General features: G+C 45.6%; 1 protein-coding gene across 4 annotated transcripts in view; it reads left to right on the top strand.

Moving 5' to 3' along the window:
• The first annotated feature begins 14,554 nt into the window (after positions 1 to 14,554).
• Positions 14,555 to 26,645, top strand: part of DPF2 (double PHD fingers 2) — a 40,188-nt gene continuing 28,097 nt past the window's right edge. For 3 of the 4 annotated variants that reach the window (XM_054034100.1, XM_054034099.1, XM_054034097.1), the window contains exons 1-3: positions 14,556 to 14,650; positions 24,017 to 24,177; positions 26,480 to 26,587. In XM_054034100.1, the coding sequence (XP_053890075.1) occupies positions 14,619 to 14,650; positions 24,017 to 24,177; positions 26,480 to 26,587 (301 nt within the window). In that variant the 5' untranslated portion in view covers positions 14,556 to 14,618. Of the gene's footprint in view, positions 14,651 to 24,016; positions 24,178 to 26,479; positions 26,588 to 26,645 lie in introns of all 4 variants that reach the window. The other variant, XM_054034098.1, reaches the window with a different exon arrangement.

Raw genomic sequence — 26,645 nt, 5'->3', positions numbered from 1 at the left:
CACTTTTTTAAAGGACTGTTTCATTTTAAACTATTTGTAGTGGGTGTGGTGTGAATGATGCTGTGGAATATCAAGAGTTTAATTCAAAAGGATCCTGGTTCAGATTGAGAAATTATTTTACACAGAACTTTGTTAAAGTAGAGCCTGTGAGAGATGCCATATTGCTGGGGTCCTTGTTAAAGGAAAAAAAGATGTAGACTGGAATATAACCACATATATTAAGGGGATTTCTCATTAGCATTGTTGTAATCAAGATTCACTGTCCACATTAGTCATGTAACTCACCCACAGATGTAGTACAACTCAATCAAGTTGACACATGCTGTTCTAAATCAAACTGTCTTCCTATCTGTATTTACTGTTTGAAAACCTGACCACTTGCTGTTTGCCAGATAACTTGAATTGTCAAATGGACTGTAAGCAATTTTTTTGACCTCTTAATTGAATTTTTAAAAGAATCTGCCACTTTACCAGTAAAGCAACTAGGAAAAAAATCCATTTGGCTTTGATGATGATCCTTCTTTATAAAAAAGCTAGGAGTAAAAATTAGCAGACTGTATAGTTATGCCTATGTCTGCTAAAATAGAGTCAATGGTTGGAAGTTGAAATCATCGTACTTCAAGCTGAAAATAAGATGAAACTTTTCAACAGCAAGAATAATTAACCACTGGAACAGATTACCAAGGGATGTGGTAAATTCTCCATCACTTGGAGTCTACAAACTGAGAGACGCTCTAATTCAACCACAAATTGTTGAGCTTGATGCAGGAAATTGTGGGGACATTTTTTAGCCGGTGTTATGCAGGATGATGATGGTCCCTTCTGGCCTTAAAATTGATGGAAATCTAAATTCTGCTGGCCTTAGAACTGTAGAAATAGCCAAGACAACAGATGGTTCTATTTGCTCAAGTGGGTCATATTTTCAAAGGTGCCTAAAAGATTTGGACTCCCACTTCCCATTAAAATACCCTAGGTGGTTTTAAATGTCAGCCCTTGCTCTTTATTTATTTATTTATTTATAATCCTTTAGTACCTCGGTAGGAACTCCAGTCTATCTCAGTACTTGTGTGTCGCTCATCATTAATAGACTTTATCCTTGTAGCACTCCTGTGATGTAGGGGAGCATTGTCCCCATTTTATATCTGGAAGAACTGAGACAAAGGATAGATCAATGGGCAGATTTTTAAAGGCATTTAAGTTCCTTGGGCAAGGTCACACAGGGAATCCAGGACTAAGCCAGGAATTGAACCTAACACTCCAGAGTCTCAGTCTAGTAGCCATTCTTCCACCCAGTCAAATATCAAGGCACCATGGTGCTAGGTATTATACAGAAGACCACTTCTGCCTCCACAATTTTACTAGGTAAGTACTGGATAGGACACACAACTGAGTGGGTAGAGAGGATGAGGGAATAATAAAAGAAATAGCATGTAGCAGAGAAATAATAATCTCCACTTGTCAGTAACCTAACCAGTGTCAGACAAGAATGAGTTGTAGGTGTCATGGCAGAGGTAGGATATAAGGAGGGACTTAAAAGACTGCTCAACTAATCTGTGGGGGATGCCTTGTTGGAACAATATGGAATAATTCAGACTTGCATAGTTTTTTGGGCTAGGAATGTAAAAAGAGCCTGCTGGAGTTGAACACCCAAATCCATCTGAAATTTAATAGGAATTGGGTGCCTGACTCCCTTAAAGTCCTTCCAAACGCCCAGACTTGGGGTATGAGAGAGGACATAGTATAAGCACCTATCACTATCAGATCCCTTTGATTCCAGGGTTCTAGTCTCATCTCTGGGAGGGGAATGCTTAGGGTAAGGGAACTGGAGTCAGGACTCTTGGGTTCTATTCCCAGCTCTGGGAGGAGGGTGTTGTCTTGTGCTTAGAAGCAGTGAGGACCCAGGACTCAGCGCTGTTCCTACTCTACCACTGATTTACTGTGTGATCTTGGGCAAGTCACAACTCTCTCTTCCTCAGTTTCCCCATCTATAAAATAGGGATAAAAAAAATGCCTTCCCTTCACCACACAGATATCAAGGTTTGATGTATGTAAAGTATGTCCCACTGGCTTAAAGGCAGTAATTAAGTTCAAAGCATCATAATTCATGGACATTTCTGGCAGCCTCAATTCACAGTTTAAGATGTGTACCCTTAAGGAATTAAGGTGCCCTGACCTTCTGTTCCTCCCTCTGCATCAGAATATGTTTTTCCTACAACATCTCAATGTCACTGATTTTCTGTTTTGTACAGAGTGTATCATTTTGTTTAATCTTTTCTAGAGGGGAATAAATAATGACTCATTAAACTAACAAGCTCTCATCTTGTCACTGCACAACTGTCTCAGCTCTTGTTTATGCTGCCCATCTGTTTCTGTTGGGAGGCTTTACAAAGGAGACAAATGTGTATGTGATTAAGGTGCCTTATAAGGCAATGCTGCCTGAGAGAAGCAGCAATTTTGGTTTAAATAAGTGTTTTGATAACTTTTCTAGCCTTCAGGCTGCAAAACAGATAAACTGGACCAAATTCAGCCTGGAGTATGTGGGAACACTCCCATGGCAGTCTCTGGATTTCATTCTGGTCTGACTTTACACCAGTTTTAAATCCAGGGGGCCAGATTCTGAACTGGTGAAGTCAACAGAGTTCCACTGAGAATCTAGCCCTCTGTCTGCAGTGGAGTTACTCCTGATTTACAGTGATGTAATGGAGACCAGAAGAAGGTCCTCTGTGACTAATTAAATGGGGATAAAAGCTGTTTTTTTTTCTCCTGGCAGTGCTTAAGGGTCACCAGTTAAGGATCTGGGCCCCAAAGGTGCTGTATAACCATCTAACAAAAAGATTGTCCCTGTCCAAAAGAGCTTGCAATCTCAGTGGGTGTAAATAACTACACAAAGTGCAGGACAATGGAGAGGCTGGCCTCTGGGGTGTAAATCTGGCGGAAGTCTTAAGAGTTGGAATTCCATGGGATGGAAAACAAGTATGACTTACACTTCCAGGGGTCAGAAAGGAGTGTAATTGCACTGCTGTTTTCAGGATACCTTATATGCCATGCCAAATCCATCGCTGGTATAAAGTGGCATGGATCCATTAAAGACAATGGAACTACACTGGCTTACACTTGTCAGGGATCTGGCCCTATGTGTGATTTATACCACTGTTGAATTTGGCTCCCTGTTCTCCATGCAGCATACTGTTCATCCTATCCTGTGTTGATACATAGATGGCCCACATCTCAAGGGTATCTGAGCACCTCACAATCATCAATGAATGTTTATCCTCATATCCTGTGAGATAAAGAAATATCCTCATTTTATAGTGGGGGAACTGAGACACAAAGTACATTAAGTGACTTGGCCAAGGTCATCTCTGTGGCTGAGCCAAGAATTGAACCCAGGTCTTCTGCATCCTAGTCTATGCCCCTATTCAAGTGATTAGACCATCCTTCCTACCCTACAACCATCCTTCTGTTTATTTTCAGATGGCAAAACATCTCAGCAAGCTGCCTACTACATTCTGACCTCTTTTGGCTGCCACCAGTTTCCAGGGTCACATTGAGGCTTTAGGGTAGACGCTCACTACAAATGCTGCAACCAGAAGAAGAAAAACAGGTCCCCTGACACACCTGCAGAGTTCATCCTTCACGTTAACCCACATCTGAGTGTATTAGGGTATGGTCTGTCTGTCTCAGTATGGGGCCACCCCACTTTTTCTGATACTGTCCTACATAAAAGTGAGTACAAATTGTTAGTGCTCTGGGGAAGTCTTTTATACCTGCTTTGCATTGGTGCAAATGACTACACAAGTTGCAGGCAATGCAGAATCCTGTTTGGTATGCCTAATGTGCCTATCACCATGGTATCCGGACTCCATCTCTTCTGTTTAGATTATCCTTCTTACACAGAATATTCAGTCAGGCATCACTCCAGGAATTTCCAGGCACTAGAGAGTATGGATGCCAATTAACACTTGAGATGTTGGAGGAGGCAGGGAGGATGAATTCAGATTTAGAATACAGGCCTCTACAATTTTACCTTTGCAGTAACTTGCTTTATCCAAGATCAATCTGTGTGTGTCAGTCTGTCTCTCCTCCCTCTCTCATGAGGTTAACTTTATTTTCTAGCATACTAAAGCTGTTGTTCAGCCAAACAATTCCAAGAAAAATTCTGGAACGGACCATGTTTCTGAGTGCAGAGCAGATCTGCTAATGGACAGCTCTGCTTTTCTATTGCTGCCCATAATCCTCGTGGGGGCTTTGTGGCCATGGCGACAGCACAGTGGCATTTGTTTCCATGGATTTCACCTTAGTTGGCACATCAGAGTGAATGCACAAATAGATTTCAGCCTGAAACTAAAGTGTTTGGAATCCACCTCCCCCACCACACCCCATCCTTGGAAGCATCAGAAATCTGCACTGACTGGTACAAAATAACCCTTACCAAGAAGGACATACTAGCACAAAGGATCAGACTCTAGGCTTCAGTCTTCCCAGCTGTCAGAATTGTCTGTCCCATGTTAAAACTTCTTGAACAGATACAACTTAAAATTCCAAATAGCATATAACTTTTTGCAATCAGTCTTAACAGCTACTTCATTGTTAAAATTAATTCCTTCCGCTGTTAGTGATGAGTTAGGAATATAGGATCCATAGCATTAATATATCAAGTCTGGTATCCAACCTCCTGTTATACTGTATCAAATCAATGATCCATCTAGCTTAATAGCCCCATCACTCCCTGCTGCACTGGATCAGACCAAGGGGCCAAAGTATCCTGGTATCCCCATCTCAGGTCAGACCAATGGGTACATCTAGTCTGGTCTCCTTGCCTCCTTGTTACCCTGGACCACATCATTGGTCCATCTAGTTTCGTATCCTGCTGCCAAAAGAGCCCATTAGCTGATGCTTGTGAAGAAGGGAAACCCAGCCTGCTCCTTGTATAATGTTCTGTTAGGTGTGGAGGACTGGAAGGCATGGAATCCCTTCTGACTCTTGCTGTGATTATTTCATTAGAAACGTCCATTTTCAGAGCTTTATGTCTTACCTATAGAAAACATGTTTAATCATTTTAAGATTATCCATCTGTAAAAATAATGACCAGCTTAAAGGAATCCCGCTAATAACTGAGGTAAAAAAAACTTGGCTCGTTATAAACAGGTATAATTGGTACTTTGCACTGTAAATATTAATTTTTGTTAACTACACAGCCACACTTTGATAACAATTAAAAACAAGAAATGTCAGCCATGATTTGCATAAGGCCTACATTAAAACAAGACAGGTTCATTCCTGGTGTAAAGCAAATGAAGTCAGGTCCTGTGGTTAAGATGCTGGCCTGGGATTCTTTAGTCTGGTTTTGATTCCTACTCTGGCACAGACTTCCTGTGTGACCTTGGACAAGTCACATAAGGTAAAATTTTCAAAAGCACCTATGTGATTAAGTCCCATTTTAAAAAGTGACTTTGGTGATTTCAAAATGTTATCCATAATTTTCTGTGCCTCAGTTCCTCATCTGTAAAATGGGGACAATGGGCCAGAAACTCAGCTGGTGTAAACAGAGCTCCAATAATCCTTCCTTTGTCCCTTCCTTTGTCTATCTATTTAAATTATAAACCCTTTGGAGCAGGGATAGTCTATTCCTATGTGTACATGCAGCACCCAACACAAAGGGCCCCAATCTCAATTGAAGCCTCTCTATGTTACTACAATACAAATAAAAAACAGCCACACAAGCCAACACAATTTAAAACAAGAAATGCCAGCTACGATTTCTGTAGGACCAACATAAAAATCAGTGGGCCAAATTCATTGTTGGTGTAACTCTACTGAAGTCAGTGGGTGAATTTATCTCAGGCTTGTGCTCCCAAGGGCTGAATGGTGTTACTGAACAGCTGCTAATCAGGTCACTTAATGCACTACTGGAAAGTTCTCAGATATTACAGTGTTGAGGGCAGTGGAAGAACCTACAGTTGTACCTCTGACCCAAGCAGTTCGCCAATATTTGTGGCCTTGCAGGGTTGTTTCTGTTAGGAGATGAAATTGAGGCAACCAGTCTGATATATTCTTTAGTGCCATCTAGTTTATTAACAAAGAATGTCCACAAAGTCCTGTTTCCTTGAACATAGGAAAATGAAAAACAGGCAGTTTCCTGGCTCACTATTTCCCAGGCAGTTCTGTGCATAAGGAGCTCTGTCCATCTGCTCCCTCTCAGGGCCATGCTCACAAACCGCATGGCTACACTTGTGAGTTAGAGCGCATTAAAGCAGCCCAGTGCGCTCTAACTCACGACCCGTCCACACTGGCCAGGCACGTAGAGCGCTCTGACTCCGTGGCGACAGCGCTCCTGGAACTCCACCTCGGCAAGTGGAATAACATTTGATGCGCCCCCACTGGAGTGCCACAGCGCCAGTGTGGACACCCTGGTCTGTTAATGTGCTCTGATTGGCCTCCAGAAGTGTCCCACAATGCCTGTTCTAGCCACTCTGGTCATCAGTGTGAACTCTACTGCCCTGCCCTCAAGTGACCAACCGTCAGACCTGCCCTTTAAATTCTCTGGGAATTTTGAAAATCCCCTTCCTGTTTGCTCAGCCAGGCGTGGAGTGTTCTCAGCAAATCCTTCCAGGTAACCATGCCTCCAAGTGCCAGGCGATCCCCAGCATGGAGCAATGGCAAGGTGTTGGACCTCATCAGTATTTGGGGGGAGGAAGCTGTCCAGTCCCAGCTGTGCTCCAGCCATAGGAATTACGATACCTTCGGGCAGATATCAAGGGACATGGTGGAAACGGGCCATGACCGGGACACTCTGCAGTGCAGGGTTAAAGTGAAGGAGCTGCGGAATGCCTACCGCAAAGCCTGCGAGGCAAACAGCCACTCTGGTGCTACCCCTGCAAACTGCTGTTTTTACAAAGAGCTGGATACGATACTTGGGGGTGACCCCACCTCCATTCCGAGTACCACCATGGACACTTCAGAGCCCAGTCCAATAAGGCAGGAGGAGGAGGAGCAAAGTGGGAGTGAGGGTGCTGAGGAGGAGGAAGACACCCCGGCATCCCTAGATGCATGCAACCAGGAGCTGTTCTCAAGCCAGGAGGAAGGTAGCCAGTCGCGGTGGCCGGTGCTTGGGGAAGGACAAACACCAGAGGAGGTTCCCGGTAAGCGGCTTTTATTTTGGAAAGGAAGTTATTCAGTGCGGGCTCTTGGGGCGAGGAGGGTTAGGGCTGCATGCATGCCTAGATGTGGAATAGGGCGTTTATGTGCTCTCTCACATTGCGGTAATCGGCTTCAGTGATCTCTTCAAAGGTCTCAGCCAGAACTTGGGCAATGCGCTTGCGCAGGTTTTGTGGGAGAGCCACTGTGGTCCTTGTCCCAGTCAGGCTAACATGTCCGCGCCACTGTGCCGTGAGGGGTGGGGGGACCATAGCTGCACACAGGCAAGCTGCATATGGGCCAGAGCGGAAGTCGCATTGCAGTAGAAGACCCTCCCTTGCTTCCCAGGTCACCCTCAGCAGCGAGATATTTTCCAGGACCAACTCCTGTGGAAAATGTGGAGACAGTGTTCAGTATAGGAGCCTCCTGCAGCCGTTGGCTCTCCCCAAGGCACAGAAACCCAGAGGACAGTACAGCCATGAAAGAATCAGTCCCCCTTGACCCTGTGCTTACTCATTTTGGGACTCCCGTGGGTTATGTGTGCTCACTTTGGGATGGGCAAATTATGCTATTGTGTAGACTGTGCTTGCCCTCCTTAAGTACGGGGGAATCATTGATCTGTCTGGTGTGAACAATGCTGCCTCTGTTAAGTGTTGCATTTTGCCTTTACAGATGCAACCTTGAGATCTCAGCCGTCCATGTTATCACCGGCCAAGAAGCTGAAAAGAATCAGGTAGAGGCCACGTAGAAGCAAAACGGACTTCATGCAGCAGTCCCTTAATGAAAATCGAAAAGTGCAGGAGTGGCGAGAGAGTGAAAGGAGGGTCTGCCAGCAGAATGTGGATCACTGGCACCAAATCACGGAGCGGCTGATAAGCATCATAGAGCCCCAAGCGGACTCGATTCAGGCGCTCATAGCCATGCAAGTGGAGCACTACTCGCCCACCTCCCGCAGCCCTTGTCCCAAAACTCTTTCCCTTGTGCCCCCATATCACCTCCAACCCGCTTTCCCCAACATCCAGGTTCTTATCGCCAACCGCTGTCTCCAACACCTGTAGCTTCACCATTCAGCCCTGAAAACTACGACCCTTACCCACTGCATTCAACCCCCCTCACCATCCAGTATAGCCATCCTGAAGTGCAGCACTCTAAACAGGAAGGCTGAGTATGATACTGGACATACACAAATCTGTCATTGTACCGTTCCCCACCCCATCCCCTTGCCTTTTGTGTTTCCCAAGCAGTTGTGTTTCTTTTCATAAATGGATTTTTTTGCTTTGAAAACATGATTATTGCATAAAGTAAAAGATACCTTAGCACAGGAAAGCAACAGGCACTGCAAGTCAGTGTATCATACGTAGCAAACACAGATTGCTACTAACATTGGAACCACTGCACTTCACTCCCGTGCAGGGCACCAGACACTACTGGTGGCTTTCAGCCTCAAATTGCTCCCTCAAGGCATCCCTAATCCTTCCAGCCCCGTGCTGGGCCCCTCTAATAGTCCTGCTCTCTGGCTTTCGAATTCAGCCTCCAGGTGTTGAACCTCCGAGTTCCATGCCTGAGTAAATCTTTCACCCTTCCCTTCACAAATGTTATGAAGGGTACAGCACGTGGATATAACCGTGGGGATGCTGTTATCGGCCAGGTCCAGCTTCCCATACAGAGATCGCCAGCGGACGTTTAAATAGCCAAAAGCACACTCCACAGTCATTCTGCACCAGCTCAGCCTGTTGTTGAACCGCTCCTTGCTGCTGTCAAGGCTCCCTGTGTAGGGTTTCATGAGCCACGGCATTAAAGGGTAAGCGGGGTCTCCAAGGATCACAATGGGCATTTTGACTTCCCCTACGGTGATCTTCTGGTCTGGGAAAAAAGTCCCAGCTTGCAGCTTCCTGAACAGAGCAGTGTTCCGAAAGATGCATGTGTCATGCACCCTTCCAGGCCAGCCTGCGTTAATGCCAAGGAAATGCCCACGGTGATCCACAAGTGCCTGGCGAACCATAGAGAAACAGCCCTTCCGATTAACGTACTCGGAGGTTAGGTGGGCTGGTGCCAGAATTGGAATATGCATCCCATCTATCGCCCCTCCGCAGTTAGGGAAACCCATTTGTGCAAAGCCAACCACAATGTCATGCACGTTACCCAGAGTCACGGTTCTTCTGAGCAGGATGCGATTAATGGCTTCTTCAAACTGGTTAACGACCGATCGGTAGCTCTGGAGTTGCCAGCTTCCAGACTGCAATAGCCACCCACTTCTCCACCGTCAGGGCAGCTCTCAGTCTCGTGTCCTTGTGCCGCAGGGTGGGGGCGAGCTCATCACACAGTCCCATGAAAGTGTCTTTTCTCATCCGAAAGTTCTGCAGCCACTGCTCATCATCCCAGACTTGCATGACGATATGATCCCACCACTCAGCGCCGTTCCAAGGTGGTGAGCATGTTGGTGAATGCCACAAGCAATCTCATGTCGTATGTGTTACTCGAGTCGATATCATCGGAGTCCTCACTGTCACTTTGGATCTTAAGGAATAACTCGACTGCCAAACGTGATGTGCTGGCGAGACTCGTCAGCATATTCCTCAGCAGTTTGGGCTCCATTCCCGCAGATCGAAAAGGAAGACAGAGCGCGCAGTACAAAAAATGTTGAAAGATGGCGCCAATTGTAGACGGAAGCAGAGGGATTGCTGGGATGTGAACCGATGCATCATGGGGCGTTGGGACAGGACCCAGAATGCCCCACCCCCTTCACACAAGCCACAGCGCCAGAATGGGAAGAGGTGCTCTGTGGGATAGCTGCCCACAATGCACCACTCCCAATGCTGCTGCAAGTGCTGCAAATGTGGACACGCCAGTGCGCTTGCAGCTGTCAGTGTTGATAGACTGCAGCGCTTTCCCTACTGCGCTCTACGAAGGCTGGTTTAACTCAAAGCGTTCTACATTTGCAAGTGTAGCCATGCCTGAACTGTTTCTTTTGCTAAGCTATCTGCTGACTTTTTCTGTCCCACATCTGCCAAACCATCCTTTACCCTCTATATTTGAAATCAGGGAAGCTCTTAGCCCATTTGGCTCAGCTTCAGATCAGACCTTGCCACATGGCCCATTGTTTTGGGGGGTGACTTTTACTGTTTCCAGCTCAAGAGGCTTAGCTGCTCCTTCGTTTAGGGTGAAAGAAGTGTGCTGTATTCATCCATCAGCTCTAAGCAGGTCTTTGATTATCTACAGTTAAAAGACCCACTTCATGGCAGCCATTAACACATTCCAACATAACGTTATATCGAATAGAATAGTTTAGATCATGGTGAGAACTTGCTTCTCACTCTCTCACAGCGAGTTGGCCCGCTTTCTCATCTTCTGATTGTTTGTAAATTCCTCTTCTTGTCAAGCTGACAGTGTCTTTGATGGAAGCTGTATTCAGAGTACACTCAGCCAAGCTATCACACATTTCTTCCTGAGTTTTCTCCCTGGCTTCCTGCCCATTTAAAATGTTGCAATAAGTATTGCCTTATTCCTCTCTTACAAAGCCAGTAAAAACCACTGAATAAATCTGGCCAACCTCAGAGATTTCCCACAGCGCTGGTGACGACAACTTCCTTTTGCTCCCTGACCCTTTTTAACCTGTTTAGTTCTGTTTTGTTTAATTTTTAACTAGCTTTTCTTGATTGTTCACTTCTCAAATCAGAGAATAACCTAAATCATCATTCCAAAGCGCCACACATACGACTTTTTACCTTAGTTTTAAAAAGTATGGGTCATTCTGCCAGGAAAATTACTAGTTCCAACCTATCCAATATTGTATCTGAGCCCATGATGGCAGAATGAAATTGAGTCCCCTTTGGTTTTCTATCTTTCTGGGATGAAGAGTTTTCTATCTCACTGGGAGGGAGAGTAATCTGGAGGTTTGAGAGAGGGGACCTGAGTGAAGACTCCTGGGTTCTATTCCAGCTCTAGGATGGTGGCTTAAAGGTTAGAGCAAGCAACAAAATTGAGACCCCTAAATTCTGTTCCTGGATCCTAGTGGGTAAATCACATAGGGATCTCCTGCATTCTAATCCTAGCTGTGCTTTTGACTCTCCATATGATCTTGGAGGTAGGATGCAAGCTCCCTATGAGACAAATTACTGGAAATGGGAAGTGAGTGCTGAGAAGAGGCCTGGAGGAAGAGAGAGGCAAAAAAGAATGCAGAAATTGTGCAGATGGAAGAAGGAAAGAAATTGGGGAATGCACTTTGTTGGTTGGGCATCCAAGATTGCCTAGAGTTGATATGGAAACCATGTCTTGTTCTTCTTACTTTGTCCCAACAGGAAACATCATCCCATTCAGGCTGGAAAGTGGGGAGATCTGACATCAGTGCACCAGTTCCTGAAATGTTGATTTCCTTACAGATCACATGGAGAATTACAAAATAGGCCTTGTCTACAGTGGATATACTTGCCTGGGTTACTAGTGCAAAACGCTAGTGTTGACAGGCAAAGCTGCTGTTTGCATCACTGATGTTTCCTTTGGTTTCAGCGAGCAAACAGCAAGCGAAGAGCTAAACTGCATCGGTGCACATCAGCCTTAGAGTGATTTGGGATGGGATTTGCATAGGCACAGCCACCGCCCACACCCATCATTTGCCACCAATGTCCACTGTGGGAATTTCAGCAAACCTTTGTATCACTTGGAAGTCTGCTGGGCATGTTACTTGCAGGGAATTTATATCTGCCTGGGGCAAGGGAATTATTCAGACAACTTATTTTAAAGGGCCAAATGGCTTCTACAACTCCTGGATAAGAGTTTGGTACTTTCAGATCCCTGATTAACCCTATTGTGCAAAAATAATGAGCAGCCAATGTGTTTCAGGGAAACAAAGAGAGTTCAATGGAAACATTTTAGCCCTCCTGGCCAGCACTGGGAAATCTGAGAAACTCTACCTAGCCAAACTGGCACCTCAGCAAGCGGAATTCTTCTGGGGTTGGCAAGGGCACCTCCTTCTGAACAAAAGTTGAAATGTGTGTCGTGCAGACCCTTCCGTTAGACTCCAACTGCAAAACTAATTACTGGGAAGGGGAAGCTTTAAACAAAGAGCTAAATTGTGTCTTGGAAAGGCTGCAGGGGGGAAGGAACCTACAATTTGTAATGGAAGAGAAAAAAAGGCAGAGCAAAAATGTTGCTGCTCTCATCTTTCCTAGTTAACAAGCCAAGAAAGTGTCAGGAAGATGCTGGGTGCATCTGATCTGCAAAAAACACACTGTGCAAGAACAGACTCAAAATAAAGCAATACACTTTCACCCACATTTTTTTTTTTACCCCATACATCGAGAGGGAGAATTTAGATCAAAATCTATCCATGTTGGTACTTATTCTGTTCCCACAGTATCTGAGCAACTCACAGATTTTATTTTCACAACACCCCTGCGAGGTAGGAAAGCATTACACCCATTTTTTTTTTTTTTTTTTTTTACAAATGCCAAACAGAACCACAGGGCAGATTAAGTGATTTGCCCCCTGGGAATCTGTGGCTGAAGAAGGAACTAAATCCAGGTTTATTGAATCCTAGCCCAATGCTCTATCCATTAGATGATTTGTCTTACCCTAAAATACACACATTTGAGTACTCTCTCCCACTCCCCACACTTCCATTTGTGTTTCCCATTGTGTTGAGGGTGCTTACCTTCCAAACACGGGCAATAAGCATTTTATGAGGTTAAATCTGAGGGTGTAAGCCTCTCCAAATGCAGGTGGGCTGGCAAATAAATGTTTCTGTTTCAAAGTGCAGCATAGATTCATGTGATGTCTCCAAAGCCATAAACATCCCAAGAAGCAGCAGTCCTGCATGAGGGGCAACTGGAGACAGGGGACTACCCAGCAGACAATGATGAGCAGAACAAGAGTCTTGTCCGTTGCAGGCACAACCTGTCTCCCCACTATTTGACAGAGATTCCTCATAATGTCTCTTGATCTAAAGCTCAACATGCTGGTTCCCATCAGACTTATTCTGTACGAATGTGGGAATGCGTGCACATGGCATTTGTAGTGCCCAATCCCCTGGGGGCATGGTTTACATTAGGGAATTATAGATACAGTATTTCAGTTTTATAAGGCAAAATTTAACAACCTACCTCACACTATCCCCCCCCCCCCCCCAGTCACTGACCCCCTACCCCATGTTTACACAGAGCAGCTGGGGAACCTTTCTTCCCAACAAACACCCCATGCCAGCACGGTCCAGAGGTCAGAAAAAAAGATCAGCCACTCTGGTGAGGCATGAAAGCCCAGCGACAGCACCAGTCAGTACCACACGCAGCAGCAGTAGCTGGTGCAGTGAAGGAGCCGGGTTGGTCTCTTGGGGACTGCACAGAGACACCTCCCTCCCTTCACCCAGGGCCGGTGCAAGGAAGTTTCACGCTCTAGGCAAAACTTCCACCTTGCACCCCCCCCCAGCTAACTCCGCCCCCGCCCCCCTGCAGTAGCTAACCACGCCCCTACCAGAAGAGCCCCCCCCGACTCTGCAGCTAACCCCACCTAGGGAGCCCCACGGAAGCTAACCCCGCCTGGGGAGCCCACCCCAGCTCACCTCCGCTCCGCCTCCTCCACTGAGCACGCCTGTGTAACTCTAATTCTCCTCCCCTCACAGGCTTGCAGCGCCGACTGGAGGAGAATTAGAGTGGGGGCTGTGTGCTCAGCGGAGGAGGCAGAGTGGAGGTGATCTGGGGTGGGGAGCGGTTCCCCTGTGCGCCCCCCTGTTACTGTGGCTGGCCCTCCCTGCGCCCCCCCGCCCCAGCTCACCTCCATTCCACCTCCTCGCCTGAGCGGCCTTTTAGGTGCCCTCAATCACTAGGCGCCCTAGACAGCCTCGCCTAGTGGTTGCACCGGCCCTGCCCTCACCCATCCCCCTCCTTCCCCTCACCCCTACTTAGGGTGACCAGACAGCAAGTGTGAAAAATCGGGATGGGTTGGGGGGTAATAGGAGCCTATATAAGAAAAAGACCCAAAAATCGGGACTCTCCCTATAAAATTGGGACATCTGGTCACGCCACCCCTACTCCCGCTCTTCCCTCCATCCTTCCCACTCATCCCTCCCTCCACCCCGCCTTCATTTCTTCCTACTTTTCTCCCCTCTCCCCAACTTTCCCGCTAGTTTGCGCTACCGCGCATGCGCTCCAGCCCAGCTCGCCTAGGAGCGGGCTCTTGTACGCATGCGTAATGTGGTCGCGACAAGGTCGGTCATTCTCTCTCTCTGCCGTATGGGTATTGCGGGGTGTACGCCTCTGCGGTAGCGCATGCGCATTGGTGACACAGAGAAGGGGCAGGCACGTATTTTTTTCCTCGACGCATGCGTAATTATGGTCAAGCGGCGGAGGCGGGGGGTGGAAGGAGCGGGGTGGGCCCGCGGTCCTTGGCGCTTGCGCAACGTAGGGTAGGCGGGGTGAGTCGGTAGCAGCCGTTCTGCGCCTGGCGCGTGCGCACTGGACGGCCACACGGGCCCAGGCGACGGAAGGAAGATGGCGGCGGTGGTACAGAATGTGGTGAAGCTGTGAGTGGTTTCCCCTCTCCCCCGTTTTCCTGCCCCCCGAGCGCTCCGCGGAGCAGCCCGGGCCGCGGCTGGGCTCCCTCCCCTCGGGAGAATCCAAGTGACCCGGAACGGCGGTGGCGCGGAGGGCTCCTGCTCTGGGGCTTTCATTGTTAGGCGCAAAGTTTCTCAGCCCGGCTCCTCAGGCGGAGTGGGGATCCCGGCGCCCGGTGGGCCTGGGAGCGGGGAGGAGCTGGGACCCCTTGCGGCGGGAATGGGGGGAGGAGACCACCCTCACCGGATGGTCTCAATGGGGTCCCTGGGAGGGAGAATGGAGGGGGCAAAGCCCCCACTTACAGCATGAGGGAGGATTATCATTCTCAGGTTTCAGAGGAGCAGCCCTGTTAGTCTGTATCTGCAAAAAGAAGAACAGGAGTACTTGTGGCACCTTACTACAGCCCACTTCTTTGGATGCATATATGTATATGCATATATGCATCCGAAGAAGTGGGCTGTAGTCCATGAAAGCTTATGCTCTAATAAATTTGTTAGTCTCTAAGGTGCCACAAGTACTCCTGTTCTTCTTTTTATCATTCTCAGGGCACCACCAAGAACAGCAGGGAGACATTTCCTGTCCCCCTCCTCCCCGTGGAACTGGGAAGAAGACAGCTCCATTTATAGATCTGCCGTGGGGAACAGGGTCCTCCACAAGGCTCAGGCTAGAATAGGGGTTGCAGCTTCTCTTTCTAGGGGATCCATATGGGAGCAGAAGCTACTGCTCCCTACCCAGGTGCTGAGAGCTGGAAAGGCTACAGTTCCTTTGACCTTCTAAACCAGCAGCCCAGCCCCCCCCCCCTTTTCCTAAATTTTAGGAATAAGAGAAGGTATGAGAGGGGTGGTTGCAAGACTGCAAGGACTATAGCTTCCTAACCTCAGCAGGGTGTTGAAAGGGCCAGCTCCCCTCATATTCTTGATAAACATGGTGTAAAGGAGCAAAAGTGCTGTTTTTAAAAGTGGAGTTGAAAAGTCATGGTGATTCAGCCAGCCAGCATGCAGGGTTTAAATTGAAGAGGGTTTTGTGGTAGGTAGGATAAGGATGGTAGGCCTTGACAGAGGTGATGGTTGTGTGTAATTGTGATGACATTGCTTATAACCTCTTGAGGTTTGATTTTCCAGTACATAGTAATAATGGCTGTCATATGGCAGACTGTGGTTAGGAAGCAGTATTTGGGATTAAGTCCAGGTGTGTGATATGATTTCCATGCTTCTGATTGAGTTCCTCTTTCTTTCCCCCCTGGACATTGTCAAATCTTTGCTATCTCTAAAGAAACTTGAGAAGAGCAAACAAAAGTTATCTGGAACACACTAAACAGCAGGTATTCTTAAAAATTCCTTGGGGAAAGGACAGTCTTAGCAACAAGGGCATCACTTTCTCTTTCTGCAAATCACACCATTTGAGCCTTGGGCAGAGGGAGAGAAGGGTGGTCTTGGAATCAAGGCCGTGCAATGGACCTCAGGTACCCTAGGGTGAATTCCTGTCTCAGTCATGTGTTTCTCACAGATCCCTGGGTAGGTTACTTAATATGCCTTGTGCTTCAGTTCCCCATGTGTAAAAAGTAGATTGTCCTTCCCTGTCTCTTATGGGTATTGTGAGAATAAAATCCATTAATGATTGTGAGGTGCACAGGTACAGAGTAATTGGGGGCTATATAGGTCCCCAGATATCTATAAAGATACAGGTGTACGGGTATTGTAGAGTAGTAGCCCAAAATAGAATATCTTTTATATAGTGTTTTTCATCACTAGATCTCAAAGCACTTTACAAAGGAGGTTAGTATCCCCTGCACCAAATGCTACACTGTTTCAAAATGTTAGTACAGTGTAACTGGATTATTACTGAAGAGTATTGTAGTAACATGCTTTTAAATAAGGGATAACTGAGCCAAGCGTCCTCCTAACCCTCCCCATTCTTCTGATCTGTGTGAGACTTTTTGTACATTTTCTGGTCTTAGTTCAGTCTAAAAACAAGCAAAATACAAGTATCAAAGTTATCCACTTGTCACATGAGCATGGAATTTAATTATTTTTAATGAAGGGGCAGTTGTTGGGTTTTTTTTATTTTTTTTTAACATAAAATGTAAATTAACAGCTGTTTTTAAAAACTAATGGTAGATGTTTAATTACCAGTGTGTGTGTGTTAGCTAAAACTGTTTTTTAAAATATTTTTTATAATCATGGTTGGTATAGATTAGGTACAATCTGAGAATGTGGACCCAGTGTGCTAGGCAGTGTATGTAATCCCTGCCCTGAACACTTTATGATCCAAATAGATGAGACAAAGGACAGGACAGGAAACAGAAGGGGGAACTAGGTTGCTAAAGGTCACAGAGCTAGGAAAAGAACTTGGGTCTCCTGGGTCCCAGTCCAGTTCCTTATCCATTGGACCATACTGCCTCTCCAGTAGCATTTTAATACCATTTTAGAAAACAGGTTTATAGACTTGAGGTCAGATCCTATTGTCAGTCATGCCAGGGTAAGTCTCTATTAACTCTATCGAAGTCTGCAGTGTTGTATTTCAGCAGTGTTGTATTTACTTGTGTATAACCGAAAGCAGAATATGTTCCTATGTCCTGTAGAAAAATGGTTTCAGTGGTTCCTGAATTCTTTCATGTTGTGACCACCTTTGGGCTCACATCTGGTAACATGGCTCTCAGGGGCAATGGTGCCAATTCAGATATTACTTTTGGGGCTGGAGCAGATTTTTCAGCCCCGATCCCCATTCTTACATCCAGCCCTGGTCCACCCCCAGGTCTCGGGGGAGTTGCCATTGCAGGCCAGAGTGCATGGATTGGGCACGCCTGCCTCAGCGGGGGTGGCAGCTCAGGCTCCGCCCTGTCTCTCCTCTGCACCACAACTCCCTGTCAAGCTGGGGGTGGTGGTGTCTCATTTCAGCACTGCCAGCCCTCGGATTTTGCTGCCAGTGGCAGGGACCAGCCTCTACATAGCCAGCTCTGTTCATGGTCCCATTGCAAGGCAGAGAGCAGAGGTGAACAGTCTCCCTGTCTCCCCCTGCCCTACTTAAATGGCAGCCCTGTCTCCCCCTCCTTGTTGGCCTGAGGTTTCCAATGGTACTAGGAGGAGCTGCCGTGGGGTCCAGCAGGAGGGCCCAGCAGGCAGTGCAGAACCCAGGACCAGCTAATTTCTGGTCTGCTTTTTCAGAATAGAAGTAAAGACACAGAATCTGCTCTTTTTTCCCTCGTTGAATCAAGATATTTTTGCATATGCAGGATTTAGCCAGAAATCCATTAAATTTTTTAAAATCTTTTGCTTTATTTGATATTTTGAGTCTATTTAAGCTGTTTGAATGCACAGCAATGGCATATCAATACAATCAGCTTGTGCATTAAGCTCAGACATCTGGTTTTTAATTGTATCTTAGAAATGTGCATTATTAGCTTGAACTGTATAAAAGTATTGATATGACTTCAATAAAAAACTAGGTTATGTATTTTAAAAAGAGAATATCCAGCCATTTGTCTGTGGAAAAGTTTTCACTCTTCCATTAAGATGTTTCTCTCCTGTGTTCTCCCTCCCCCCCCCCCCCCCCCGCGCTTTTGATTCCTCCATCTCCTGATCTTTGGCCCATTCTACAGTCCAAACCATGTTATCTGCTAAGGGGAATCCTATTCTGTTTCCAAACACCTTTAGGAAAATTTTCCATCCTGAAAACTGCTATAATATTTAATGCTTATGTAGTGCCTTTAACCCAAGAGACTAAGGGCATGTCTACATTTGCCATTTAAAGCGGAAAAATTCCCTTTTTTGCTCAAAAACTGTGGGAGCGTCTACACTTGCCAAAGAGTTTTTGCAGGGAAACTCAGAAGTTTCATCGCAAAAAGAAAACCACCTCCACGAGCGGCATACGGCTCTTACCGGTGATGCTTTTGGCGGTGATGTGCAAGTGAAGACACGTTCTTCCTGTTTACAGAGCTTTTAGCCTCTGGAGCATATCCCACAGTGCCTAGGTGACCACTCTGGCCAACATCTCTGCTGCTTTGATGCCAGGAAAACAGACATCCATCCAGGAGCCTGTAAAGCCCCGGGAACTTTGAAACTTCCCTTCCTGTTTTCTTGGCAAGCGCTCACTTATCTGGCCAGGTGACAATGGCTGCTCTAGGGACCCAAGATCCCCTGCTTGGAGCAGTGCTGAGCTACTGGAGCTGATCAGTGTTCGGGGAGAGGAGGCTGTGAAGAGACCCAGGGTGCCCTTCACTCTCACTCACACATTATCTGTCAAAATGGAGAGGGCTGCACTGTAGGATAGCTGCCCTCAATGTGCTGCTCTCACGGGGGAACTGCTGCAGATGTAAACACTCTCTGACGCCTGTGGAAGTAAGTACACAAACCAGGGCTTTTCTTTCACTGGTTCACTATCACCGTGAAACTGACAGCGCAAAAACTCTTCAAGTGTAGACATAGCCTAAAAGTGTTTTACAAGGGATGGTAGTTGGTGGAATTATCCCTGTTTCGAACATGGGGGAAAATGAGGCACAGAGCTGTTAATAGCAGTACTCTGTGTGAGTAGCAGAACTGGGAATAGAGTCCAGGTCTTTTAACTCAGTCCAGGAGGGCTCTCTCCAGTGGACTGGATTGCTTCTAGAAACTGAAATGGAGAAGAGACTTGTTTTGTCAATAGCATCATTTATTTATCAGTTATCAGGGCAAACGATTGCTACATGCACTGATCGGGGAACTGTCCTAGCAAGCAGTTGAGTGTTTCATCTGTAGTATGGATATAGCTTAAACTCCTGTCTATGCTACAAATTTAGCTGTAAAGGGAGATATGTCCAAATCTATAGCATAGTTGAGGACATGGCTAAAGCATAATGAAATTCAATCTGCTGCAACACAGAACTATGCTTTAACTGTGTTGGTTGACAACAGTACTGTAATCAGGACCTCCCTATTCCACTGAATTTTTAAAAAAGGTGTGACTTATGCCACATACTACTTTGTGGTGTTGAACTTGCTAAGATTAGTGCTAACCTGACAGTCAGAAACCCATAGGGACGGTGGCTCTCTTAGTTGGTTCTGTGGACCATTTTATATCCCTCACGTAATCTTGTTTGGCTGTCAAATCTTTCTGTGCTGTGCATAAACAGAGAGGACCGTGGATGAAACAGAATCTTTGTTGTGCAGGTGTGGAGCCAGGGAGGTTTCATTTGCAACTGAAATGGATATTAATATCTTCTTATTTTTGGAAAGTTTTTCCCCCCAGTTAATGGGGTTGGTTCTCCTTTAGCTTACTTACATCAGTTTTCCTCCGTATAACTTCGCTGACTTAAATGAGTTAATCTTGTTCTTCACTGGTGTTGGATCAAAATCAGGATTGAGATATTTAAATCTCAGCTCCCCTATCCCAAGTGTGTGCTTTTGTTCTGCGTTATGTCCAGCAAGATATTTTGCATGGAATATTATGTGCAAATTCTCATGTGTTGCCTGAAAGACACAAGCTCCTATGTGTCATGTCTTGTTGTTCATCCTGTTAAACTAGCAGCTTCCTTACTATGTGTGTAATTACTGAGTTGTGTTATGGAGCCAGCCTGAGTGCCTTTCCTCTCTAACTCATATTCTCTGGTTTGATGCGGTCATTTCAGCCAGTATTCAAGTGTCAGTGTGTGTGTGTGTGTGTGTGTAAGCAAAGGGGTGTTGTGCTTATGTATTAATTTTTTCTTTCTTTCCTCTCCTGGCATCGGAGACATAAAATTCTCTCTTCTTTAGCAAGCTGAAGCCACCAGATTCTCTGCTTTCCCTCTCCCTGCTACTTTGTGGCAAGATTTTAACATTGAAATTACTATAATTATAGCTCATTCAATTAAGTGAGTCTTTAGTGCTGCTGTAGCAAAAAAAAAAAAAAAAAACCCTTGAAGGGGAAAAAAAATTAGATTTAATCTGAGTCTTGTATTCTTCCTGTCAGTTCCTGACTTCCCTCTGATGTTTTTGCTAACCTGATTACCAAGCAGAATTGGATTTTTTTGTTCTTTCTAGGATCTATATATTGAAAATGTGCTTCAGAATAGCATAACAATATAAAAAGACTCTAAGTAGAGGGGCCATCAAATCAATGTTTTACTCAGAGGATAAGGACATGAACATAGCATGTAGGTAGGTCACCTGAATTTTGAGTGTGGGGATGGAAATACAGCTTTTGGCATCACTCCAAAATGCTACTCCATAATTTTGTGGCAAATCTATGTCCATGATACTTTTATTGTTGTCTGTGTGTGGCAAACTTGAGATCATTCTGCCTTCACAGTAGCAGGAAGGGAGAACTCAAAGCCTCCTTCCAAGATACATGCCTCCAACACTTGATTTAAATGAGAATCTCTGTTAGCACTGCAGGGTCTTTTTGGACTTTTGAATCTGTTCAGTGGTTCACATGCATTACAAATTTCTTACTCTGGAAGGCACTGCATAAAAGAATATCCCAAAAATGCAAGGATCACTCCACTCATCAATTAAAATCCAGCTACTTCTTGGTTGGGTAATGGCAGCCCCACTGCACAACAACTTAGGGCAGAAAGTGAAGGAGTTCTATATCCAATTTAAACTGCACAATATACCAGAGTTATAATTTGCATAAGGCCCTTGGGCATGAAAAGGACTGTGGGATTTTTAATGACTGCGAGTGACTTACATTTCACCTGTTAATGGAAGGCAAGAGTTTAATTACCTTATTGGTATTTCCAAATGGTAGAAATTATTTGGCGAAAAGGAGAGATGTGAGAATATTTTGAGGATAATACCCCCCAAGAAATACATGCTATGTTTTTGTGTGTATAGGATATGTCAAGCAGAGGATGTGTCATTTTCACATGCTGGATGATATCTTTCGGGTTCTTTTTCTGTGCAACTGTTAACATGTTCTCTATAGTAATAAGTAATTTTACTATTATTAACATTACTGTTCGCACATGATACAGAATGCTTCAATAACAAGCAATGTCTCTTGGTTTCTTGCTGGCTACAACAAAGTTTTTTAAACTGGAGGTATATCCACTGGGGTGAAATAGAGGCAAGAGAGACAAGTCATAGAAGTCAGAGCGGGATGAGAATTACTAAGTGCTGATTGGTTCCTTTACTCAGTTCCATTTAGGATACCCACCTTTTTAACACTTAAAAACCAGAAATTTGGTACAAAATTTAATTGAAAACCCAAATATAAATCAAGGTAATTGTCTTGTATGAAATAGTGAATTATTTATGGAGAATTGTAGCTTGGAACCCGTCTGTTTTAAGACCTCTGTACATAGTGCATCATTCTGTGATATTTCATGAAATGATGTTTAAGGTGAAAGATTAGGGAGTTGGCAGTTGGGTAATAGAGCCTTTCAACTCTGCCATTTGACTCCAGCTGGGGTTAGCAATGCCTTTAAAATAAATATTTAAATAAATAAAAAATCCCGTATGATGGCTGTCTGATAGACCTCCTAGCCAGTTCTCAGCAGGACAGATGTAATTGATTGGCTCCCTTGCTAGAAATGCCAAGGATTGAAAGAGCCATGGAGACTTATCTCCCTCCCCAGAGTTGAGCAGCGGTGATTGGCTCTGAGCAGCTTCCGTTGCTCATACTCTTGGTTAACAGGGCTTCAGATTCAAGGGGTGTCAACCTGGTCCTGTGTTATCTGCTCTGTATCCCCATCTGGTTCACTCATTATGTACCTTTTGACCTTTATCTCCATTCCTATTTTTCCACTTGTCCCCTGTATTCAGTCAGTTTCTAGGTCCCATGGGACTTCCCTTGTCTAGAGGATGGGTCTTTTGTTCTTGGTGGGTTCTGTCCACCATTCCTGAGGATTCAAATAGGCTGGTCTGGGGTTCTCTGCTCATCTTCCCTCTAGACCCTTCATTTTGACCCTGTGACCTGCCTTTCATACTTTGTACCCTGTAATCAAGTATGTGCTGGGCTCTGCAGCATGTCCCTCATCTGAGGGGGTGGGCCTTTATTTAATCATGTTTATTATGGTAGTGCCTAAGGACTAACCAAGAATGGAGCCTTGTTGTGCTAGGCACTGCACAAACACAGAGTACTATTTGCGGGTACTGGACAAATGAGTCTAGACCTGCCCAAAATTAGAAGCCCCCACCCCATCCCCCCCAAGGGGTAGGAATCACTAGGCCGAGGCCACAAGTGAGTACATGGGACTGCGAAGGAGACAACAGGAATGGAAGTGAGGTCAATGGTTAAAAATCAGGGAACCAGAGGGGGACACCAAGCAGAGAACCCCAAACAGTGTCTGCTGCTCCTCAAAGGTGTCTGAGGTAGTGGACACTCCCCAGAAGAACTGCGCCTAGAGACAATACAGAATAGCAGACAGTTCCTGACCCAAAGAGCTTACAATCTAAATAGATCAAACAGGTGAGGATGGGGAAAGGGGTTATCACACACACAAGAGGAATCGGTGTGATGTCAGCAAACAGCATGTTCCGCAATTTTTGTTAGGTGAGTTTGATTTTTTTCCGGGGAGGTCATCTAAATGAAAAGTGAAGGGACTGAGGGGAACAGGGCAGGTGTGGAGTGAAGATGAGAGAAAGAGAGTGGGCAGGGAAGGAGATGGTTGGAGCCAACAGTTGGCTCTGCCCACCATCCTGGGATTTAAATAAGCTGATTACTTGCATCAGCATTAAATCCACCCTCGTGAGATTTAGAATGCTATGCAACTTGACAACTAATAACAATAATATTAAATAAAATAAAAAATCACTTAAAATTGCTTTGATAAAAATTAATAGGAAGCCTCTGTGGTTCATGCAGAACATTATTCAGTGTAAACAGCTTTGAGAAAAATATGCCAAAAGCTTTCGGAGAACTGTCTGAAATCCTTACTTTGGAGGGATTGGTGTGTATCACACTTGGAGTAATTCCAGATACCTTCCAGGAAGCTGGGTTCTTGTAGGGATCTGAGCTGTATGGGTCATTGGTCCGCTCCCTAATGTTAATTCTAACTAAAAGTCTGATTTGGGCATGTCTACGTGGTGGTGATGGAATGTCAGAGGATGCAAAGTCCCGAGGTAGGTGTTTCTAAATAGAGTTTCCTGGGAAGTCCTGCACTAGGGATATAAATGCCCAAGAGCAAAATATATCACAATGATTTGTTTGTCAGTGATCCCTAGCGCTTGGCTCCAGCCGTTCTGTTGTCTTCAGAGTTGGCTACAGGTCTTTACAAAGGTCTAGCTCCAATATTTATGTTGGTACATCCAATCCTGCCAGAGCGTCAGGAGAGTGTTAAAAACAGGTGGGTAGAAAGTGCCAGGAAAGGCAAGCAGCAACGGCAGCTAGTCAGGGAATCCTAATAATTAATACATGGTGTCTGTTTCCTCAACCCACAGCCTTGGAGAGCAATATTACAAAGACGCAATGGAGCAGTGCCACAACTACAACGCCAGGCTGTGTGCTGAGAGGAGCGTCCGGCTGCCTTTCCTAGACTCACAGACCGGAGTGGCACAGAGCAACTGCTACATCTGGATGGAGAAGCGTCACAGAGGCCCAGGTAGGGCCTTTTCTGCTGTTATGGTACAATAGCGTATGCCCAAACCCAGCACCAGACTTCCCCTCTTACCCACTCTTGTGTAAACTAGCAGGCCAGCTAACCAACCAGTGTGTCAGTGAAGCTCTCTCCAATGTCTCAGTATTTAATCTCCTTTTCCCAGGGATGCATTAATTTTTCAAACAGAGTTCAACATCATTCAAGACAGGCCTGGCCCCTCCTAAGGTATCTGCTGCTGCCTGCACAGCAGGTATCTCTAGCCAAGTCTTTCCCCTAGCTTGTGTGGCAAACATGCCTTCCAAGTCCTTTCCATGACCCATGGTCCTTCAGTTCTCCTTATTAAGAGAACTGCTTGTGTCTTGGCATTTTATCTCACCAGCTGGGAGGCATCTGAAAAGTCACAGGTGGGGGCTAAGACGAAATCCCTTAAAGGGCCAATTCACCCTGTGGTACATGGGCATAACTCTTGTTGCACTTTATAAGTGTTTAGATGAGGAAGGAGTGGGGAGGCTGTTTGGTTTTGGTTAATGATGGGTGTTTGCCTCGAAGCAACAGGAATACATTTGTTTTACAGTTCCCTTATCATTCCTCAGCTGCTTTTGCAGCTATCTTTCATCATGCACAGCGCTGAAGACATACCTGTTTATTGTGTTGCATAAATAAGTTCAGCAGCCTTCTGTATTCAATGGAGTGTAGTGGTTAGAGCAGGGAAACTGGTAGTCAGGACTCCTGGATTCTAGTCACAACTCTGGAAGGCAGTTGGGTCTAGTTATTATAGCAGTGTGAGTGGGAATTAGGATCTCTGGGTTCCCTTCCTGTCTCTGAGTAGAGTGTGTGACTTAATAAACCACGGCAACTGAAAATTGGGGCTACTGGTTTCTGCCTGACTCTGGTACTAACCTGCTATGAACTTGAGAAAATATTCAGGTTCTCTGTGTCCTGGGATCAGAACTGTTACTTACGATCTCATCAATACATGTGGGATCAGTGTGGCCTAGTGGCTAGAACATTGATTGGAACTCGGGAGACCTGGGTTCTGTTTCTGGCTCAGCCACTGGCTTGTTGGTGATCTTGGGTAAGTCATGTCCCTTCTGTAAAATGGGAATAGTAATACTGATCACCTTTGTAAATTTGTGTTATTTTATACAGCTCTTTGACAATACAAATTTGTTTAAGTCATGAGGAATATTATGTTGGAACATTTAGTCTTAAAACCTAACTCTGTATTAGGAAATGCAGAGAAAGCCCTGACATCCCCTAACCTGGAAAAGGAAATGTGTTTGATGGTGTTTATATGATGATACTACCTGTGGACCACAATCAGGGCCCCATTGTGCTATTCCCTGCGTGGACAAGCTGCAAAGATAGCTCCTGCTCCAGAGAGCATACCCAGATTGTATCACAGGACAAAACAGACACAATGGGATGACGATTGATTGGAAAGATGGGGTAAAAAAATACTTCAATTGGAAGCTTTTTGGGGCAGGAACCGTTTTTTTGTTCTACCGTGTACAGCACCTAGCACCATGGGGTCCTGGTCCATGACTGGTGCTCCTAGATGCTACTGCAATTTCAGTAATAATGTATACTGAGGTAGCATAAATCTTAGCTGGCCTAAGCAGTGCTAGACAGCAGTGTTTTGTAGGCATCTCACGGCCTTTTTCAGTGTGTGTGGGAGGAATGTGTGGGATTGCAGCTTTGAAGGTTCCCCTGACCATGGCTTTAAGAAACAAAAATTTGGTTGCAAACATGCAGCTGCTGGTAGAAGCTTCCCCTCAGCCCTTTCATTCAGGAGTTCATCTTACCACACTCTGTATGTTGTTATGCATTGATATAGACTGAACCTCTCATACAATGAGGAATGGAATGCTCTTAGCAGCTAAGTTTTGCTCCCAACATTTATCCAATTTTACAGAGAGGCAGTGTGATCCAGGGGATAGGGCACTAGACTGGGAATCAGGAGACGTAGAGTCTATTCCTGGCTTTGCCAATGACCTGCTGGGTGACCATGAGCAAGTCACTTTGCCTCTCTGTGCCTCAGTTTCCCCCTTCCGCCATGTATTGTTTTAGATTGTAAACTGTGTGGTGGTAAGATCTCTCTTGCTATATGATTGTGCCATACACAATGGGGCCTTGATCTTGGTGCTCCTGTAATACTCATAATAAGTTGGGGTCTTATCCTGAGGGGTGTGGGGGTTACCCACAATCCCCATTGATTTCCAAAGGCAGTGCCTATACTCATCGCTTTGTGGCATCAATTTGTCAGAGAATATCAGGTTTCAGGCTTTCTTTTGTGTTTTTAAAGGTTTAGCCTCTGGCCAGCTCTACTCCTACCCAGCTCGCCGTTGGCGGAAAAAACGCCGTGCTCACCCTCCTGAGGATCCGAGGCTTTCCTTCCCTTCCATCAAACCAGGTGACACTTCCCCTCCCTCTGATCTCTGCTCGCAATGCAGTTATTAGGCTCGTCTCAT

This window comes from Malaclemys terrapin, chromosome 7, assembly GCF_027887155.1.
Source record: "Malaclemys terrapin pileata isolate rMalTer1 chromosome 7, rMalTer1.hap1, whole genome shotgun sequence".
NCBI lineage: Eukaryota > Metazoa > Chordata > Testudines > Emydidae > Malaclemys > Malaclemys terrapin.
Note: the sequence above shows the minus strand (reverse complement) of the source record. Positions and strands in the feature narration are given on the sequence as shown.